Source organism: Stylophora pistillata, chromosome 2, assembly GCF_964205215.1.
Source record: "Stylophora pistillata chromosome 2, jaStyPist1.2, whole genome shotgun sequence".
NCBI classification, from domain to species: Eukaryota; Metazoa; Cnidaria; class Anthozoa; order Scleractinia; family Pocilloporidae; genus Stylophora; species Stylophora pistillata.
Genome location: NC_142520.1, coordinates 36,366,971 through 36,389,514, shown reverse-complemented (window position 1 = coordinate 36,389,514; position 22,544 = coordinate 36,366,971). Strand labels below are relative to the sequence as shown.

The 22,544-nt window shown below is 38.9% G+C and overlaps 1 protein-coding gene across 1 annotated transcript; it reads right to left on the bottom strand.

Moving 5' to 3' along the window:
• Positions 1–2,496: 2,496 nt before the first annotated feature.
• On the bottom strand, positions 2,497–22,503 carry LOC111346320 (long-chain-fatty-acid--CoA ligase 1). The gene is made up of 24 exons (XM_022953611.2): positions 22,330–22,503; positions 21,964–22,152; positions 20,639–20,747; positions 20,491–20,558; positions 19,609–19,716; positions 18,912–19,011; positions 17,484–17,656; positions 17,042–17,074; positions 14,949–15,000; positions 14,348–14,424; positions 13,011–13,088; positions 12,425–12,507; positions 11,968–12,019; positions 10,184–10,266; positions 9,841–9,895; positions 8,722–8,817; positions 8,124–8,196; positions 7,389–7,477; positions 7,025–7,141; positions 6,680–6,733; positions 6,148–6,237; positions 5,765–5,866; positions 5,102–5,173; positions 2,497–4,253 (listed from the first exon to the last, which is right to left on the bottom strand). Exons 2-24 carry the CDS (start codon positions 22,123–22,125, stop codon positions 4,113–4,115), a joined length of 2,067 nt encoding a protein of 688 aa, XP_022809346.2. The 5' UTR covers positions 22,126–22,152; positions 22,330–22,503; the 3' UTR covers positions 2,497–4,112.
• Between the last annotated feature and the right edge of the window lie 41 nt (positions 22,504–22,544).

Below are 22,544 nucleotides of genomic sequence, written 5' to 3'. Positions count from 1 at the left end.
TTTAATTACGGGAAAATCCTCCTTAAACTTAACAATTTGATAGTGAGTGAGTTATAAAGAAAACAAACGTTATTCAATTGAAATTAAAGAGAAATCTTTCGCCGAAACATTTTTATTTGTAAAGGTAATTAAAAGACTTCCGAGGAAATTTTGAAACATTTTTTTGATAAGTAACTGGCACGATGTGACACCTGTCAATTGAAAGGGAAAGAAGCATACGCTTTTGAATAAACAAAAGTACTGGTGTGACAAACACACACGAGGTAAATGATCATGCGACGATTTTCTCGTAAAAAGAAAAACACTTAGAGATCTTACGGAAATTATTTTTTATTTCCAACGACGATTAATCTTCGAAGATTTACCTCTGCTCCGTTTTAAAATGTCACGGAAAGTCAAATTGTAAGTGAATGCAAATATGTGTTTTGGAGTTGTCAGTCTGCTTGTTTGTTTTCTTTAATGGCGTGTGTAATTCGGTTTTTTTTTTCCACCGAGAAGCTGAGGTCAATGAGACTCTTTCTACCTAGACACAAGGGGGTTTAATGCGACTTTTATTCATCGAATTCCTGCGTTTCTGCTGTGAAATTGACGACGAAAGTGTACTTTAGAAGAACTGAAAACCTCGCTCAACGTTTCACAAACGAAGAAACTGCGTTGAAAATATCAGATATTAACGAATGAGAGTCACATTGATTAACGTAACTGTTAACCGCAACTACCTCTCGTTTTAACTTTTAAAATCGTTTGTATCTGGCGCAAGTCAAACCCATTTGTAGCTTAAAGGTCAAACAGGGATTGTCACTCCCTAAACCGTCGAAATGAATTGGCACAACATCAAATGGACAAATTTTTTAAAATGGGCTCGCCATTAAGTCTTGTGATCGCCTTCGTTTGAAATTTTTTTTTGTTGTTGCTGTTGTTAAGTCCGTTAAGTTTTATTCGATTTACAAACAAGGAAAAACATGAAAAAAAAATTAGGTCCGCGTTTTACTAGTCCGCGTTTTACAAGTCCGCGTTTTACTAGTCCTCGTTTTACTAGTCCGCGTTTTACTAATCCGCGTTTTACTAGTCCAGTCCAATCCCGAAATACAATATGCCCTTTCAAGAGGCTAATCATATTCAAATAGTACAACCATCCCTGAATCAACAATTACACCATCTAAATCTAAAACTATCCTTTTAATTCTCACACTTTCAAGCTTTACCTCCTTTCTTCTTATCACTATTTATCATAATTAGCATTGTTCTGCTCACTTTTTAATTCAACTTCCAACGCTTTGTACAGTGATTAACTGAAGATGACAGAAGTTTCTGTCGAAACATGTAGTACAGACTCAAAAGTTTTGTCGCTTCCTTCAAAAATATTTATCAGAAGTTTTATTGAACTTCATGAGGTCTAGTTTTGTCTTTGTTTCCTATAAATTTCCGAGTTGACGGGCTCCTGCACTATGTAAATCTAAACTCTTGTCCAGACTACTCACAAAACGCGATAGAGTCGCTAAGTAACCACGACGACGGGACCATGGCATATATCCTTGTCAGCCAACGATCGGTTGGATTTCTTTATCTTTTTTTTTTTTTGCTTGTTTGTGTGTTTGTTGGTGTTGTTTCTTTTTTTTTTTTATAGTCGTATGGAAAGAGGTTGTTTTGCTCCTATTTTCCTCATTCAGTTATCCTATTACACAAAGAAATTCCCAAGTTTTAAAGTTGTTTCTGTTTTGGAAATCCAAAAATCAAATATTTCCTGCAAAAGGACCTTTTAGTACCTGCTCACTTCTCTTGGGTAAAGGTTTATTCTATACAGGTTTTCATATTTGACGCTGTATTTCTTGTAACGTTCTGGACGGATATTTGAAACATGCACATTTTTTTTAATCGAAATTTACTTATACATGTACAAAGCCGGGACCCACAGCGAATGAAAGTAAACGATTTCAGGAAAAAAAAAAAAAAAAAAGGGAAAAACCTTAGAAATGGCTGGGAAGAAATAAAAGAGTAAAGGTCTTTTGGAAAGGAAAGGAGTGAGTGGGAGTGGGTGAATAAAAAAATTCGAAGCTGTGGCTAATTAAAAGACGTATTGTAAGGAAAAACAAGTTTGGTAAGATGTACGATGTTACCGAACTTTCTCACCCTGAATTACACATTAAGGTCACGAGAATTAAAGAAATGATCACCAACTAAAGAAGCTGTGGATTGTCATACAAATTCTCCTTGTCAGCACCTTAGGTAATGTATGAAGAACAGTATGGAGAATATGCACACTGATGTTAGACTGACAACAGTTAATTAGCTTTGATGGACAGAGGAGCGTTAATGATAATAGGATAAGTTTGGCTAGTTTTGCAAACATTCCTCATTATGTTAAGTTAGAGGGAACTGAGATGGCGCAAAACCAGGGAGACAGTATGGAAAGCACATAGGAAACCAAGTAAGGCAAAACAACTGAACACAAGATCAAAAGCAAAGAAGTACGCAAAAAACGACAAAATGCAACAATCAAATTATGTTTTCTTTAATTATATCACTTTATTCATAATTTTACATTGAGCAAGCTACAACAATCAACGCAAGAAAATCATTATTCAACCCAAACAGATTATATCAAATCCATCCCTACTTTTTAAAATGTCTGTTACAACACCCATCGATTGTGTGCCGTAAGAAATCACAACAAACAATCAAAACAAAGATTCACATCAAATTTTGCCAACGAGACCTCAAAGTAAATACACGTGAAACATACAAAAGCGCGGGGAAATGTGCGGGACCACGTCGCGAATGGTTTTATTTCCGCATTCGATTGGTTGCTAAGCTGGCGTGAGTTTCTTCTGAACCAATAACCGAGTAAGGTGAAGTAAGAACGTAAAAATCCAGGATAACTTGCTCTGACGATTGATGAGTTATCAATCTATCGCTACAACTCCAGTTACTTGACAGCTAGAGACTATCGCATGTAAAAGCTGAAAATGTTTTGAAAAAATTCTAGTGTTTGAGCTTTAATACTTAAAATTTACGGAGACAAAATCTTGATCACCATTATAAATTAACATGGAAGTGTTCCCTTACACAGCTAAAAAACTCGTTCTTGTTAAAAATCACACGGGAATCTCGTGTTATTTCCCAATGCTCTTATTATGTAAAAGAACGTCCACCACAATGAGTTTAAAACAGTCTTTCGCCGATAAATAATTTTTAATAAATCACAAACAAAATTTCTATATTTGCCAAGCTTCATTCAAAGACTTGCAAACTAATTTAACCGATTTTCAAAGTTGACCCGAGGTTTCGCTCTTGTCCAACTATCTACTGATAAATAATATATTGTCGAATATCCCACACTCTACTAGCTTAAATTTCGCGATGTAGAAAGAGGATAACAAAGAAATCAGATAAAATAAAAACGAAAAATTTTGTGGCAGGGGCGACTTTACTAACTTAGCATAACCAATCACAGAAAACAGGCTGTTGTTTGCTCTTAAATCGAATGGAAAAAGAAACGCGATCGTTAATTGGTTTCTCATTTGATTTGCCCATGATGTCATGATCGAGAATTCTGAAGCATATGCTTCACTGATTGGTTAGTTATTACTTTGTGTTACTCAGAAAACAGTATGAAAACCGCAGAAAAAGATTTAAAAAATATATTATTTTCCAACTCCTGTTTTATCGTACATACGCTTTTAAAATCGATGGCGTGGAGCGATCGTGTGGGTGAGAGTTTTGCTTAGAATGGGCTGATTCACACGTTTTGGAAACCGTTAGAGAAGTCATCAACAGACTAATTTTGACTTCCACTCGTATTGTCATCCCCTCATATTGTCGGGACGTTAGTCACCATTCCTCTCCAGGGCTACTCTCACGCAGACCATCGGCCCACACGACCGACTTTTACACCGGAGTTCGAACCAATAACTGTAACTTTGTTTTCTACCTAAGCAAGTACTTTTCTATCTAATTGTTTACTGTATTTGAATCAAGAAATAATTTGCTTGAAATAGATACTCACATCCATCAGTAATTATTCATATATTAAAAAAACGTGTATGTGAATTGTTTGTATAAGAACAAATAGAATTGGATAAAACAAAACTTATCTTGTATTAATACAATATTTACTCTGGTATTGTAGTGTAGAGGTCTTCGAATGTTTGTAAAAAGTGGTTTTTCAGGGCTGGTCGCTTGAATTTCAGTGTTGGTGTAAGAAGTCCATTTTCGACCGTGAAAATCTCCGGTGTCAGCGAAATCGCTTTGACCTGAAACAAATAAACATTAAAAGGGAGCCACTCGAAACCATAAAAGTAGCAGCAGAATAGGATTTCTTTGGCAATGGGGCCGAGTAGAGTCCCCGTCTGAGGCCCTTTTCTCGAAGGTCCCGATAAGTTGACGGGTTCGTAAAGCTGTTTTGATTTCATTCATGGTTTCAAAAGTATTGCAAATTATGCAATAAAACAATCATCTAATGAAACAAGATGGACTGGTTAGGGTGAAACGGAACCAGCTTGTCTACTGTTTAAGTTTTGATTTCGAAACATGGCTTAGGGCATGTTAAGTCACCGGGACTTTCGAGAAACGGACCGCTGGACAGAGATCATCAGTTTCTTTGACATAAAACGATCGGGAGTGATGGTACTCCCCCCTGTAGAGATGCTAGTCCACCCAGGCGACACTCGTAAGTCCACAACATTTTGACCAATATGATGACGAACATTGTTGTCGATAAGAGTACGGACCACGTTAAACCACTGTCCATTTGTTAAACAGCCTTGAGTCAAATATCGAGATTTTCAGATAAACAATACCAACTATTTCCCTCAGGGAACGGGAGCATAGACATTTTCAGACAGGGGAAGGCGTCCAAAAGACGGGGAAATGAAAATTATTTGGGCGCGCTTTGACACGTTCGAATCAACAAGGAAGCCTTTGTTTAAACTTTTTTGAACCACCGCTAGAGACGAAAGATCTTTAGCAAGCGCCATAGTATAAAGCTTAAAATTTTTGGTTGTTGTCCGAGTCTAAAAAACGTCTGTGCTTACACTTCCCTCACGAGTATGAGAATAAGATCCCACGACTGAAAAAATCAAAGTTACTATTCGTTATTTACCTGTTCAAAAGACTTGAGCTGTTCTTTCTTGCCCTCTGCAATCATCTGATCTAAAATGGCTTTATTTACTTTCTAGAAATTCAGGAAAATACAGCAATTAGAAGGGAATTGGAAACACAATTTGCAGATTAAATTTTACCCATTGATGAAGAGACCGCTGCCCAGAAAGACGTCAGCAAGAGTTGACAATGGTTATTTCCCTCTTACAACTAGCCCCTGCTACGCATGCTCCCGCCTGAAAGGCATGCGTCAGACATATAATATCCGATGTTGACGAAAAGACTTAGGGACAGGGACATGACTTCTAGATAGGGTTGACTAGAATATAGGTCGTCAACGTGAAAAATTTTACACGAAAGAGTAAGTATGTCTGTAGAGAAGAGAGTAAACAGAGAAACTAGCGTTCGGTTCCAGACAGGAATTAGTTTGGCCCATCTATGAACAAAGAAACAACCTGCCCCCTCTAAACAATGCTTATCGACCACTGACTGACCACTCGCCTCGTTCTGGTCATTGCAAGGTAAGGATCGCAAAAAAATAAATATAGAATAATGCCTGCTTAGAAATACATGTTACTAAACCTTTCCTATTGATACAAAATAACTACACTCGTTTCCTTCTAAAGAGTTCGGAATTAACCACTTAACAAATTGCACAGATTACCTCGTTGGTACAAAACGAATCCATGCCACCATCAACACCATTCTTCTCGGCCCATTTTTCCACTGGATCTTTCTCGGGCACAACCACAGCTACCAGACAAGACTGGAGAAAAAAAAAAGGCAAAAAAATAAACAAGACAGAACGGCAAATAACATCAAATAAATGCGACTATGTTCCCACTTTGACACTAGAAGTGACCAGCATCTAATTTCTCCTAACGATATTACTCCTGAATCACACATTACGGTCACGAGAATAAAGGGAATGATCATTAACTAAAGAAGCCCTTGATTATTAAACAAATTCTCCTTGTCAGCACCTTAGGAAATGCATAAAGAACAGTATGGAGAATATGCATATTGATATCAAGCTAAAAAGGTTACCTTCTTGCTGTCGCCATGTACGTAGACTTGGTGAACCATTGAACACTGTGTGTAAACTGTCTCGACCTTCTCTGGTGCGATGTACTCTCCCTAAAGGAGCAACAAATTTAAAGTCTTTAACAAATTCTCTCCCGTAATAATCTACATACAAACATTTCAGTGTGCTCATTGACAGAGAGTATCTCAAATAATCCCAAACCGAGTCCAAAAAGTTGAAATGAAATATATCGTGTCTGAAAGAAATGCAATGATTTCTAGTAAAATTCATAAGGGTAAGCACTTGTAACGTTCCTGTAAATCAGAATATTCCCCGACGGCGTTTATTTAATTTTTTTGTTTTTGAAAAATTTTCTATCATTAATTCAAAAGTGTCGCTGACAAAGTTCACCCTCTTTCTCTGCGTCTCTGCGCTGAGATTGAAATAATCAGATTATTTCAATCTCAGCGCAGAGACGCAGAGAAAGGGGCTGAACTTTGTCAACTATCTGATATCTGCTTATGAGAGTTTATTTCTTCACACCTATAAATGTACCTGCGATAACTTGAAAATGTGCTTTTTACGATCGATCAACTTTAATGTACCATTCTGCAACAACAAACAAAAAACACTTATCACCACTGATCGGAAATCGCTACGCAAGAGTAATGGTATGGTGAAATATAAATTGTCCTAACTTGAAGACAAGTTCGCTCTGTCGAGTGTGCTAAGCTCGCCACCACCTTTATCGGCTAGCCCCCAGTCTTCCAATCTCTTCCTATTTGAGGGCGAACTTGTTAGCAGTGGTGGGAAGAACTCGTCCAGGCGTGGGCGAACTAGTAGGGGGTGAACTATAATGGAGGAGGGAAACCTTCAGATACCTCTACAAATCATACTCACCGGCTGCCATTCTCCCACGTCACCCGAATGAAGCCAACCGTCTTCGTCAATAGCTTCTTTTGTCTTTTCCTCGTCGTACAAGTATCCCTTGAACACATTCGGCCCGTAAAAGCAAATCTGCCACGTGACATCAGAAAAGAGCCACTCAGAATAAGAGAAAACATTTGACTCAAACACGAGGATGCTCGCAAGGGGGAAGGAAATAAAATATCCTAAGTTGTGGCCAAAACTGAAAGACAAACTAATAGCGTTTACAGTTTTTTTTCCTCTGGTTTCAGCTTGCTTTGACGTTGGATCATGTGCTTATTTTAAAAATAGCATAAGATAAAAGAAACAAACACAGAAAAAAAAGCGAGATACAGACCTCGCCTTTTCCATCTTTTGCATAATACTCCATGTCCGGGACATCAACAAGCTTTATTTTGGTACAAGGCAAAGGCGGACCAACGTGACCTGACAAAAAGGAACACAGATAAAAACAATGATATCATATCAGGCCCCAGGATTTGAAGCTAAGAGATCTTAAACGTGCCTCGACGGCGACGGTAAAGAGAACGTGACGGAGCAAAAGATTGAGGGCCGGTTATTTAAAGGAGGTTTAACCCAAACCGCGGTTTTACGCAAGCAGAGGGCATTAGGTATCCTCTAAAAGTAGGTTGATTAAATCAAATTAATGTCCTTACATTGTTAGCTTTCGGCCCTCATGACGTGGTTCATACAAGTAACTGTTCACACAGAAACTTCAAATTGAAGATAGTTTAGAATGCAGTTTTGTTAAAGAACGGCTGGACTTAGTTTAAATAACCGGCCCGAAATGATCTGAACAAGAGCTTTGCCCGCGCATTTTGGAGCTTCGTCCATTTCCTGGTTAGGGGTTAACCCTTTAACCACAAAGAAAGAACAGCAGCTAATTTCTTCTTACAATAATATCCCTGTATCACAAATGTTGGTTTGGAGAATAAAGGAAATGATCAGCAAATAAAGAAGCTCTTAATTGTTAAACAAACTCTCCTTGTCAGCACCTTAAGAAAGACACAGAGAACAGTGTGGAGAATATGCAGGATAATTTTTACATTTACAGTTTCTATTTTTCTCTCACCATAAGTTTGATCTCCTATCATCTGCAACGTAGCTGCTGCTGTGGTCTCTGTTTGACCGTATCCTTCCAAGACCTGCATCGAGAACAAACCAAAACAACTAAAATCAGCGCTCTTGATACACACGGCTGTTGATTTTTTCGAATGGTATACAGGGGGACCAGACTCGGTTTAACAGGGATAATCCTTAGTATAGGGGGCTTTCTGTAAGCAGCCCCCTGTCCCGGCTCTCGCTGAACCTTCTTGGGCGCTGAACCTTCTTCTTGGGTAAAGCAGCGATGTAAAAACTGCCTTTATCAAAGGAATTGATATCAATATCCAGAGTTAAAAATTTGGGGCAAAATATGACCTAGAGTTATTTAGAAAAAATTTGAATCTGTAGATTCCCAGAAACGTCGCCCCCCTTACCCCCCCCCCCCCTCTCGCCCCCGAACTAAAAGCACTCCGAGGGGTAACACGCAGAGAGCCGGAAACACTTAAAGAGTACATATCATTTAACTCCTGGTAAAACGTGGCTGAAGGCAAATTTGCGGCCAAGTGTACACATGCATTTGGTTGCGATGTACAATATTTCTCTTACTCTGTGATGTTTGTATCTACCTGACATCCTAGGGCGCATCTTAGGAAGATCATCACATCATCTCGAAGCGGAGCCGACCCAGTGATAAGAAACCGTACTCTACCACCGAGTGAGTTCTGAGAAATGGAAGAAAACAAAAATTCCTAGGTTTTTTCGGAAAGTTGGACTGATTTTCCAAAAAATAAGCCAGCACTGATGGAGCAAGTTTCAACTGTGTGGAAAGTAATCTAGCATTGCATTGGTTTTGCTTTACTTTTCTCTGTGATTGGTCTAAAAAACTCGCGCCACTTTCTCAAACAATCAGATGATGCAAAACTAAAACCAACCACGAATGAAAGCGAGTGGTTAGATTCTAAAGAAACTGTGGTGCTGCTTCGGTTAGAGTAACAAGGTAATTTTGGTTTTATCGAATGAGTTGATAGCGTAAACTAACCACCGTAAAGACTTTCAAAGCTGACGTTTCGAGCGTTAGCCCCTCGTTAACGCGAAGTATAAGCAAATGTGAACATTCGCTTCGACGAAGGGCTAACGTTCGAAACGTCAGCTTTGAAAGTCTTTACGGTGGCCAGTTTACGTTATCAACTCAGTTGATAAAACCAAAATAAAACCAATCACGACTTGGTCGCCCACGTTTCCCGTACTTGAGGCGGTTGGTTTGTTTTTACTTGAGTTCTTATTGGCTCCTCGGGGTATTGTCCTTTCTTCTGATTGGCTGTTGTAATCACTTTCGTAATCACCCATTGCACGTGACTAGGTTGGAATTGTGTTTGTAACCCATCTAAACGGTTCATGGATTTTTAAACGAATCACAACGCAGCATTATGACACATCAAGCAAGTCTCGATTATCTCTGATGCATCGCTTCTTCGCCGCAAGGGATTGTTTGCTGGGTGTCCAAGTTGGGCACAATCGCATAATCTTAAAATAATTATTCTAAATTTGCCCTCATATCCTCTTCTGGCTTCTATGAAATAGTCAAGGAAAGAAAGAGTCGTGAGCAAGGAAGAGGGTAACGCCATTTTAAGACAACGACTCTTAGAAGATCGGGGTAATTCTAGAAGCTGTTACCGCAAACGACATCCATTGATTCCTGGACAACAACCGAGAAAAATTAGTACAAAACAATACGTTATACATACCTGAATTTTGTTGAACACCAGGTAATCCCATATACTGTCTTTACGGACTATATTCCTAGAAGAAAGAGAGGGAAAAGTGTCGATTATTTGGAACAGTCCTACAGGCACAAAACACTTCACATTGTTCAACACAGTTCTGCTAACGTTGCTTTATCCAGACCAACTGGCGAGCGCTCGGTTCGATATGCTTTGTTAAAGGACACGACCTCTCCTAAGAAATTGGAGCGCCCACGGATAGTATCATGAGCATGAAATCCAGGAGGAGAGGCCAAACTTTTGAGTTCAATTATTCTTCAGGAGAACCAGGCAATAGATAAACGGTAGTGAAGAAGAAAGCGCCTACCTCTCTAGTTCTGCCTTCTTGAAACGCATGGCCAGGTTAAAGAGGAAACTCTTCACAGTGCCGGACGACACCTGCTTCATTACCTGAGAGATAAACGAAGCGAAAATACTGTTCACCATTAGACCCTGTATATTCTCCAAGTTATAAAAGGATTTTGAAGAATATCCATACTTTGTTGACTAATAAAACAGGGGGCAAAATTACTGAATGCTGATTGGTCAATGAAGAGGGTATTTTTTTTTCTTAATTTTGCTTGAGAAGAGGGAAAAATTACTAGCTCAGGATTGGTACTCAGGTTGCCTAGCAACAGCTTATGCTGTCGAAAAGTTGTTGCTGAAGATTTTTTTTAACAATGGGGTTTCGATTCGAGATAGTTGACGAGGAGTATATCGAAGAATTAAAAGACAAGAGTGAAAACGAAAACACGAGGAAAAGCACGGAGTACTGGAAAAACGTTTTTAGAAAGTGGGCGAATGAAAAAAACTTCCAAGCAAATTTAGACGAGTACGAGAGCGATGTCCTTGACCGAACACTGGCGCAGTTTTATGTCGAGTTACGAAAAGAAAACGGGGATGAATATGAGCCTGACTGCCTGAAAATAATGCAGGCATAACTGGAGAGACATCTAGAATCAAAAGCCTATCCAAAGTCGTGGTATCTTTGTGCAAAAATAAAATTTCATACAGCTCATTCGTGCGTTTGTGGCCCCTGATTCTCTGTCAACTTTAAATGGCTTCCTATGACTGCTTACTAAAGAGCGCATTCAGAAATTTTCCCCTCAAGTTCATTAACAAGTAATCGCAATGGGTCCTCGTAAAATTAAGGATTAATATCACTTGTGTTTTCAGAAGCTGCTGAAATTGCCCTCGTCGCTTCGCGAAAATTAATCCTTAATTTTACTCGGCCCCATGCGATTACCTATACATATCACTCGTTTTCCCGCCCTTTACTTGATTTTCCGCTGGGGACCGCGGGCGCCGGTGTACTTTTTTTCCTCGGGCGGCCATCTTATTTTTGTGACGTTTTCGCTTTGACAATAAATATGTTATTAGACGTTCTTTTGTGTAGTATCGCTGAGTATTTTTACAAGTAAAGATACTCAGCGATACGACACCCCGAAACGTCGAATAAGTTATTTATTATCCAACACGCTAAATCGTTACTTCAATGCGGGCGAATTTGGCGGATATTTATTTACGGGTAGTGCGTGACAGAAGTATACGAAGCGGAACGGAATTGGCGCGTTGTCGTGTTGCTGTTTCTATTTTCTTTAATAAACGATAAAATTTCACTGTCGTCCAACTGCTTCTTCGTTCCATTTATCTAATACACTTGGATCAACATTCATTATCCAGTCCGACTCTTCGTCGTCAGAAAAATGATTTCAATTGTCCGCCATTTTTTTTGGAACTTCAATCCAATTCGTCGCTTGCGCGATGCGAGAAAACCTGGCCAACCGTTCCCTGGATTACAAAATACCGCGTGATATTTGTACTCGTCTTAGGCGTTAATTTGTTTTACTCTACGGAGTGTAGTTGGATAATAAATCACTTTAGATAACGATTTTTTCCTGCTTATTCAACTGTTCTGCTATCGAGAACACTCCATACCGTTCTCTTGAGCGTTAGAAAAAAGGCGAAGAGGAAAATTAAATGCAAGAACAGAAAACCTGCCATTGCACAACTTGTCCATCACATAAAACAATCTCAACTGAGATTATTCCCTGTCTTAAAGCAGTATAAAACTGTATGCGGCTTCAACTACAATCCCACAGTCGTACATACCCTATCATACACTCTGTTCAGCACTCGAGGTACAGAGACGAAAATTGTTGGCCTGAAAGCGAATGAAATTAAACCAACCGCATATCAGAAATGTTATCGAAACCAACACTGGGAAGTGTAGAAACGTCGGATCTATGAATTGTAATTCTTCAGTTGCATTAATTAAATCCTTAAACCAGAATAGCATCAAACCATGTTTGATTGTCCACCTGGTTGCTTTGTGAACTTTAATACATCTCCAGATGACTTATAAACGTCCACTCAAGTGAGTAAGTCTACTAGGTCGCACTTCGGTTCTCGTAAGAGGCCCTGTTTACAATCGCAAATTAGCCATGCAACGTGGATCTAAGTGTGCATTGGCCACCGTTTGACCGCTGTCTTGTTTGGTACTGAGGCTGCAAGTAAAAGGTTACATAGAAATCAGTTCCGGGAGTCACAAGATTATCTTTTGACTTACTTGAGAGCTTGCAGATCCTCCAGAATGTTTCTCGCATTGCCACCATAGAAACCAACTTTTCCGCCATATGTGAATAGCATCAGCTAGAAAAATGAAGACAGAAAACCAAATTAAAAAACAGTAAGGAAAGAAAAATAATAACAAAGCTTTCAAATACGGAAGCGAATCCTAAGCAACTAACACGACGTCGAACGCGTCGCTTGAACGACAAACCCTCGACGCGTCATCCGACAAACCACAGACAGTTCAGCCGACAAGCGCGTTACCGACACGTTCGCCGACACAAACAAAAAGTTTAAAAAATACGGTAAGCGTGATTAACGAAGGCAGCCGCGTGGACCAACATTCGACTAACAAGATAAAAAAACCCCACAAATTTACAAAAATACAGCCAGCGTTGTTGGTAGAGACCAGCGGTCGCCTGAAGCGTTTGTCGACGCGTTCACGTCACCGGCGCGTCAACCAACATGTTGACTGCATCGCATTTGTAAGCATTCCCGTCCGCAACAGGCTACGGTGGTTTTTCTACATACATCAGCGTCTAGTTGCTTACTAAATAAAACTATTTGTTTCAGAGACGACCCACCTGAGCTAGTCTCTCGTACATGTGCGCCAACGGAAGGTAAGAAATGTGAACATCCTCACTTGATACTATAATTCCACACTAAGAAATTTGGTAGAGTATGTTAGAGAAAAGTAGGGAAAAGCACACAACAATTTGAAAAGAAAGACGTTGTTTTTCAATCCGTGGCAAAGGTATCCTCAGCAGAAACAATTGTAATAAAAGGGGTAAATTTCAAAAGGAATTGCGGCGCTGCGTCGGTAGGGGGTATTATAAGAATTTGGTTTCATCAAATGAGTTGATCATGTAAATTAGCCACTGCAAAAAGTTTTCAAATCTGAAGTTTCGAGCGTAAGCTTCCACGCCTTTCGAAGAAAGGCTGACGCTACAAATTGTCAACTTTGAAACTCTTAACGGTGGCAAATTAACATTATCAACTCAGAAACGACGGTAACTGTCTTTACGCAATCCTCTTTCTGCTCTTCTTCGGGAAAAAACGCTACAGAATGTCAGCATAGAAACTCTTCTACGGTAGCCAATTTCACCACCAATCCAGAAACAACAATAACTGTCGTCACGCAATCCTTTCTCTTCCCCCTTTTCCAGAGAGGGCGCGAGGAAATTTTCATGTCACGCAACGCGTGACATTGCACGACAAAACAGACCGTTTAGTTTAGTTTAGTTTAGTTTATTGAGATTTGCCACTGAAAAATACAATTTACAAGTAAATACATGAACAGAGACAAGCAATAAATAAACAAAAATATAATGGCAGGAGAAAAATACAGGGCGAGCCCCAATTGACATTTGTCCCCTTACAAAATACAAAGAATAGAAAAGTATAAGTTACATATGCACTTAAGTACTTTGTCTAAAGAATAAAATAATTTACCGACCGACTGCGACACTTAGTTACGGCGGAGTATAAAGCGTGAGCTTTTCTGTATAAAACCGCTTAACGAAGGCTTTAAAGTTATGTAAAGAGCTCGCTTGCTTAATGCTGCTCGGTAAATCGTTCCATAATTTAATTGTGCGAGGAAAGAAAGAGTTTGTAAAATACCGCTGAGTATGAGTAAATATACTCAAATATTCGTAGAGTATGAGTAAATATACTCAAATATTCGCACGAAACTTTTAACTTCATTAAAAATAAAAGGAAAAAGAGCTTCACAAACAAAGTTAACAAGTAATGCAAGACTATAACTGTTATATCCGGGTATCCATGGATATTGCAGGCTTGGCTGCTAAGCTTAAGGACGTTTTAGATACGTTGGATCTGACAACTTTCGGTGTAAACTCTTCTTGTGTATTTGAGTCTGTTCCGTTACAGTTAAAGACTTTGCGACACTACAATAGCATACCTTTTCAATGATATCGACGAGCCCAGACAGCATTGCAATCGCATTTTTATGCGTGATCATGGCTCCTTTAGGATTGCCTAATCAAAGACACATTCATACGCACATGTTATTCAGTCTTGCAACAACAACAACAAAAAAAAACACTTAAGGCATGATAGTTCTAAGTACCAAAAGCATGAAAAAATAACCAGTACCAGGCATCCAGTTCACCTTACACTAAGCCCATCTAACTTTTTTTAATGTCCTTCACCTGTATTGAACGATCGCGTTGAGTGGGACCACTCAACTAAAACTAAAAAATGATCTATCAAGGAATTCTAATTCTTTTTTTTCCCAAAAAAATCTAAGTAAGAGGTACATTCGAGCGAGATTCTTTACATGAAGTGGTCCATTATGACATAAAGTGGCGTTGTTTATCGTTTTTTTATAATACCCCTAAAATATTGAACCTGTATTTAGCGGTCAACTTGTATTAAGCGCCCATTCCCTGTTGGTGACCGCTTAATACAGGATTAACCGTTTTCCACTCCGTTTCACTCTATCATTGAACGCCTGAAGTAGCTAGAAATGAATAGTCTTACAAGTAAGTATTTCCGCTGACCTGTTGTACCACTTGTATAGCAGACAACGGCGAGATCGTCTGGCTTTGGGGGCTATCGGAGAAAAATAAAAAAATATGATTTATTACTCTCCACGGAATTAATTAAAGACATTTTATGGGGCTAAGCAAATCATAGAAATATGCAATTCAAAGAAAACGTAACAATTTGAAAAACAAAAAACAAAACAATTGTTTGGGGGCCAACCAGTTGGCTGATTGTAAGAGCGGCTTTGGATTCGAACGAGCACTGATGATTAAGAAGGAAGCCGCCTAAAATTCAGCGTTAATCCAAAGTTTCAGCACAAGAAACTCGAAACCGTTGGAGAGACGCTCTACTGAGATGTCACCCCTGTCCATTGCCCCTTGGCCCACCTTCACCTATCGCCCATTTCTGTTTTCACAGACAGTATACTTCGTCGCTGATAGAGCAGTTTTCAATTGACGGTCGAAAAACTAAAACCGAAGTAATTCCACCGGCCAATCATGACAAAAGTTTGCGTCTTCGTTGACCAATGAGAACTCAAATTAAAACCAGGCAAACCACCAAAAGCGCGGGAAAACGCGGGCGACCAAATCACGATTGCTTTTCGTTTAGCATCTGATGACAGAGCTGAATAATGAAATGCTACGTCAGAGGGTATGCGGTCAACAACGCGGGCTCGAGTGTCCTAGGCCAAAAATTTAGCGAAATTAGTGGAAAATAATAAGGGCTGACTTTTAAAACCGAGGAACTCTGTTTCCGTCGAAGGCTTTTCCTATTTCCAGAGGTTTTAAGGAAAACTAATTAAGAAAGAAAATTAATTTTTGAAAATTTTTAGGGGGTGTACCAAGTTTTTGGAGGTTGTTCTGTAAAAGAAAAGCGGCAAGGAAAACGACGCCTCGAAGCCACAGAATAGGAAAACAACCATGCGAACGACTGAAAATCCGTGTTTCCGCGGCAAAACCTAGCGCACGCGTATACGTTATTTAGCTCTGTCGCATCTGATTGGTTTTGAGCACGGTGCAAGTTTTTTTTGGATTAATTAACAATTGGTTCATGCTTTAGCGTGCACTATCGAGTTATGGAGCACGCGGGAAGTTTGGAGAGAACGAAAGAAGCGCAAGAGTTGCCCGAGGCGATAGCCGAGGACAACTCTAGCTTCTTGAGTGCTCTCCAAACTTCCCACGTGCTCCATAACTCGATATTGCACAGCTGAAAGCATGAACCAATTGTTTTAGAACGTAGCCGGTGGAATTGTGCATCAAATGCGACGCGAAAAACGGACAACAATATCAGTTGAAGCGAATCGTGACGGCGCTGATGCCGAGTCTCCTTTTCCTTTGTTTTTCTCTTTTCCTGCCTCATTTAAGAACTCTAGCCCATGGGAAAAGGTCGAAACATAGCGTCAGCAAATCTGACTTCGCCAGAAATTTTTTTTTCGCGCGAGCGGCCATTGTTAGCGCGGGGAAATATAATATATTTCGCGACAATAATGAATACAAACAGAAACTCGGCCTACTAGTCCGAAAACGAAGACAATGTTGCAACCGTTTCCCTTGGGCTAGAGTTCTTAAATGAGGCAGAAAAAGAGAAAAACAAAGGAAAAGGAGACTCGGCATCAGCGCCGTCACGATTCGGTTCAACTGATATTGTTGTCCCGGCGTTTTTCGCGTCGGATTTTGATGCACAATTCCACCGGCTATGCTCTAAAACAATTGGTTCATGCTTTCAGTTGTGCACTATCGAGTTATGGAGCACGTGGGAAGTTTGGAAAGCACTCAAGAAGCTAGAGTTGCCCTCGGCTATCGCCTCGGGCAACTCTTACGCTTCTTTCGTGCTCTCCAAACTTCCCGCGTGCTCCATAACTCGATAGTGCACGCTAAAGCATGAACCAATTGTTAAACAGAAGTAAAAGGAAACCAAAACAATCTCCGGATTACTACTTTGAACACTCAAAACTTGTTATCGTTAAGCAGTGAAACCTTACACCAGAATTTAGTCCTACATTATGTCACTGGTAAAACAGTTTTGACTCCTTTACGAATTTAAAAATTAAAAAATTCGTAAAACAGCTAAATAGAACCAATGACACTGACTATGACATTTTAGCTACCTTTTCCTCATGCCTATGATTTTTTCCTATTTCCTGTTAAAAAGAAAAACAAACAAACACAAAAATTGATACAGGTACAAGTAAGAAAATATCAACATCAACAAGAGCACACATTGATTGTTGGAGATAACTAACAAAATAAATTATCCACCATGTCTCACATATTTTAACCCTTAAACCGCGGACGAGAAGGGAGCTATGTAGCGGTTGGCGCGCTTCAAAAAATCTAGCCTACATTTTGCCATTTAAAATCCATGGTAACCAGTTTCCAAGTGTTCAGTTAATAAAAAAAGGAAAACGATGGTACTTTAGCAGAAGTGAACCGAAACACGGAGAAAGGTTTTGGTTTGGGTCATGTTCGTTACGTAAACATCAAATTAAAATTGTTTGTGAAAAAGAAAATACAACCTAACTAACTTTATTCCTCCTTAACTGTACTCACTTCTAATTCTTTAAAAGAAGTGATTTTGACTCCAACTTTCTCTCCAGCCTCCTTCTCCTCATCAGTGACAGCAGATCCAATCTTCACAATGTTCTTCAACTTGGGACATTTGTCGCACTGTTCCAGGAGCACCTTTATCTTGCTCTCATCGCAGACAACTGTTACCATTTTGGCTGCAAATAAGCATAAAAATAACACAGACTGAATCAACAAGTTCATAGACACCCTTTCCCCAGGTGACGAGAATACTCTAAATTATCCAGTAAAAAATGTTATCCTGCTCTAACACCACATTTTTATCGTTAATCTACAAAGAAATGTCTAGCAGTTGGAGGGGAGGATTGCCAATCAGATCTTTGTTGACCCTTTAACTTACAAGAGAGACCAAGATAGAATTTCTCCTTACAATACCATTGCTATATCAAGCAGACAAGTGATGACAACAAAAGAAAATATCAATTTGGGGGATTGGCATTTGATCCAATACCAAATTCTCACAGTAACATCATGAGAACTGTATAGCAGACAGTAAGGAGAATTACTGATAAGATCTTGAGAGTTAAAGAGTTAAGGTTTCTGCAGTTTGTATCAGTCTGTATTCCAGCCAAGTGGCCCACCCTGGAGCTTATCTTGGTTACCAGAGCATGATGCAACCAGAAATAACAACCCCCTCCCCCCTCCTTGATTTTACAAGACTGCTCAAGGGTTCTAATCAGAGAATGTTTAGAAATACATTTGATGATAAAAATTAACGGTAAAAAACTACGACGTTTCGAAGTCTGCATGACCTCATTATCAAGTAAAATGTTAAAACTGATGTAAAATTGTAGCTCAGAGATTATATACAAATAAAATGTGATAACTTCATTAGAATAATGAGCGTTCATTGTTATTGGTGTCAGATCGTGCAGTATATGTTTAAATAAATACTTTTGCACGTATTGAGTCAGACTGCGTGTTTAACTTTGGTTTTTGTTCGCGAATGAATAACATTTCATTCAAATGGACTGCCTAATCCACGAAATGTTATTCATTCGCGAACAAAAACCAAAGTTAAACACGCAGTCTGACTCAATACGTGCAAAAGTATTTATTTAAACATATACTGCACGATCTGACACCAATAACAATGAACGCTCATTATTCTAATGAAGTTATCACATTTTATTTGTATATTATCTCTGAGCTACAATTTTACATCAGTTTTAACATTTTACTTGATAATGAGGTCATGCAGACTTCGAAACGTCGTAGTTTTTTACCGTTAATTTTTATCATCAAATGCTCAAGGGTTGTCAGGGAAAAGAAGAAAATTAAAGTAAAAACCAAACAACAAGCTTAGCAATTGCACAATTACAGAAGAAAAAGTGGGGGAAAAACACGATGTGATGCTAGCGTGCAAGGCCATGAACTCTGGGAGCGGCTAACCTTGATTGATGATGTAGACACATGACTCTGGACCAAGTGTGTCGTAGAGTGGAACAATAGTCATTGAGTACATGTTACAAGCTTGTTCAACAAGCACCCACTAAGGAAAAAGAACAGAAAGTTGAAAAGTTTTATATAGTTTTTCTGGACTTTTGGCAATGACTGAGATGAAGCTAAAGCTAACAATGACTGATGGGTTGACTTTGATAACAAATTAAGTTAAATCAATTTTAACTTTCACTTTTTCCCACTTTATCTTTTTTTTTATGATAAAGATGCACAATGACTGTAAAACATGGCCAAATGCAAGATTGAAAATAAGATGCAATTAAGCCACAACACTTCTCAGAGCATTAACCCTTTGCTCCGACGAAGGGCTAACGCTCGAAACATCAGCTTTTGTAATTGTTACAGTGGCCAATTTACCATTTCAACTTTGTTGATATATCCAAATTACTTCTCAGATACACATATGCTGTGGATAGATTTTCGCCTTGCTTAGAAATTTCTTGAAATAATTCATAACATGTAGCCTTTAATTATTCCTTTGCTTCATAATCTAAAACAAAAGAGAATTAGAAAAAAAAAATTTGAACAGCAGCATATATGTATACATGTTTATGTTCTTACAGAAAACAAAACTTGCCAATCAACCCATCCACACAAAAAAAAAAAAAAATTGAACAAGGCTATTTACCTCAATTTTATTTGGAGCATAGACACCAACAAAAACGTGTTCATCATCCACTGCTTGTGAGTCAATTTCTATCAACCCTGAACCTGCATCTGCAGATCGCTCGTAGACCTAGAGGAAAGATTTACCAAGAAACTATTGCAAAAAAGGTAATACAGCTGTGTCAACCTGGAAGAGTCAGTCTAGTTGCTAAGGAAATCATAAAAAGTGAACTTAGATACATAGAGAAATATCCCTGCTCCTCTCTCTTTTTGGCTCTCAGAAAAAAAAAAGGTTTAACCATATCTACCATCTGACAAAAGCTCCATTGTGTAAAAGCTTTGACAAGCTTTGGCACTTACTCTTTGTTTTTTGTTTTTTCTGTTAATCTTAATATGATACATGTAAGGCTTGACACTAACTTTTCAACCTACTAGCCAAGTAGCTAGTGACAACTTAGAAGTTACAACAATTTAAGTTTGCTTACTAGCCAAACTGGCTGGTGGAAATAAAAAACCACCAGCCAAAACTGAATTTCTACTAGTCTGTGGCCAGTTGGCTGCCATTAGTGTCTAGCCCTGACATGTATATACCAACCCAGACACCTCATCATTTCCAGGTCCACCTGAACACCAGGACACAGTGGTCCAAAGGGCAGATAAGGCTGTCCAATAAATCAATTGTTATTCAGTGGATAACTGTTACTTAATGTAATACAGGTGGAGAGCTACGAAAGAATTCTGCAATTAATTTTGCGGCATAGTTATGTATACAATACAGCAATCTGTGTACAGCAATCATGTACCAAATCAGACCATTTTTATGACTTGGTTTTTAAGGTCTGAAGGCAGAGTTTACCCCCTTAATCTTCACACAATGATTATTAAGCTACATTTAGTTTCTAACCTCATTATAGGTGAGCCAGACATAAGGTCCTCCAGGACTGCTGCGGTAACCTAAACAGGGCTTGTCACCTAAATGTAACATGAAACTGGTTAACAACCTCCTACACAGAGAAATCTTGCAAGGTAGACTAAAACATGAAATGACTGACCCGATAATCTCTTTCCATGAAGGAATGCTTCATGAGTGGTGCTGACATCTTCAAACAATTTCTCCACAAGTTCGGTAGTTAGAGAATTCATTCTGGCATAATCTCCATCCTGCATGAGCAAATAATAGAGTTAAAAAATTACATTTGGTGATCTGTAAAATAACTATTGTCATCATTATCATTAGCATTATACTAACAATGATTTACCATTATTCTCATCATCATCATTATTATAGCTATTACGGCAAATTCTTACAACCTGTTTGTTATATGCCTACGAGTTTTCATTCAGTGATAATGAGAAGAACAATTAGGAACAGGTCGCATTTCACAAGAATATTGGATGCACAATGGAAAGTATTGGACTGTTCTGAACAAGTGTTTTTTTTTTTTGTCAAGAACAAGCAAAGAACATTCTGTGGAGCCAAAAGGTCACGGATGTGGATGTTTACCTATAGCAATTTAAGATAATCTACACAACTGTCAAACAAATTTTGACAATGATCATGCATCAGAACAAATTTCAATTAATAAACTGTGGCCATTCACCAAGTTTATGCTTGCTGTAACTGCTCATGACCTAAGACTGACCTAAGAATGATCAGCATCTAATTTCTCTCTAGTATAATTCTTCTTAGTCACACATTAAGGTCAGGGGGACTTTGGGAAACGATTGCCAGTCTAAGAAACTTTGATTGTTAAACAAATTCTCCTCGTAAGTAGCAGAGGAAAAGTAAAGAGAAGATTATGGAGAATGTTTTTTCGGTGTAAGAAGTAGAAGATTAAACTTGACTGAAATAAGAAAAAGTGGTGATAGAAGGTCAGATGGAATGTCTGAAGTTGGCAACATTTCAAAGTGTTAATTTCCCTCAATGGGAGTGACCGCGTTTTGGCAAGAATATGGTTTGCCTACTGAGCAAATCACAGAATATATCGAAACTGAACAACTTTTATAAATGATGAGTTACCAAAGAATACTTATAAGCCTTCGTCGGGATACATACGTAAAGTGATCTGATAGATAGAACTAACACGCGCGGGAAGATGTTCTGGCTGAATTTCAGAAAATGAGGGGTTTAAGAAATTGGATGAAGTGTGTAAAACCAAAATCGTAATTTTGTTCGACATTAGAAAGTGAATTTATGCAAACAGGTCTCTAAAACACCGGACGCTCGTAGTTCAAGCACTTTTTGCGGTGAAATTAGGGGAGGTGGCGCGGGGATTTAAGTCACTATTATATAATCAAGCCATATCATATGCATTATGCGATGCGATCAAACCGACGATGACAACAGCTGATCGTTTATTTGAGGCCATTAACTCACCGGTAACTCGTAAGATTGTTTCTCTGGATCCACAGGACAAGGCTGAGGGGTTGGACGAGAAGTTAAATAATACATTGAGGCGACTGCCATTGCTCCAAGACCTGCAGCAATAGCAGGATCTCTTAGATACTTCAGAGCTGCTTCGGCTGCGTTATCCGCCATCTTTTCCTCAAATATTTCTCGGATTGTCTGAGAATTACGGGAGGGAGTGAAAGTAAAAATGCACGACAGATCAAATGAAGGTACGAGCGTACCTAAGTAGTTTAGGTCCGTAATTAATTGAGTTCCAAACCTCAAGATAGACAGAGAAAAAAAATTCGCTTTCTGAAAGAATGTGGTCTGCTGAAACCAAAGGAAGATACTTACACTAATGAAGTGTAGATTCTGACTGTCCGATATTTTCGGGAAAGGAGCTTATATAGAGGAACACGTTTGACCAGAGTCACGAGTTTTGACAACCACATACAGTCTGTTACGCTCTCCGACCTTTGGTCAATGAACCGTAAGTGCAGGATATGATTCCGGACATGACCGACTACGCAAAGGAAAAGTCGACCGCTGGATAAATGAACACCGGGGTA

Bases quoted from the DNA above. Each gene is read 5' to 3' on its own strand.
- LOC111346320 (XM_022953611.2), bottom strand. From the start codon at position 22,125: ATGGCGGATAACGCAGCCGAAGCAGCTCTGAAGTATCTAAGAGATCCT. The intron at 14,425-14,948 runs GTCAGCGGAAAT...GTCTTTGATTAG, and splicing joins CTATACAAGTGGTACAACAG to GCAATCCTAAAGGAGCCATG. The intron at 12,508-13,010 runs GTGGGTCGTCTC...TCATTTTTCTAG, and splicing joins TGTACGAGAGACTAGCTCAG to CTGATGCTATTCACATATGG.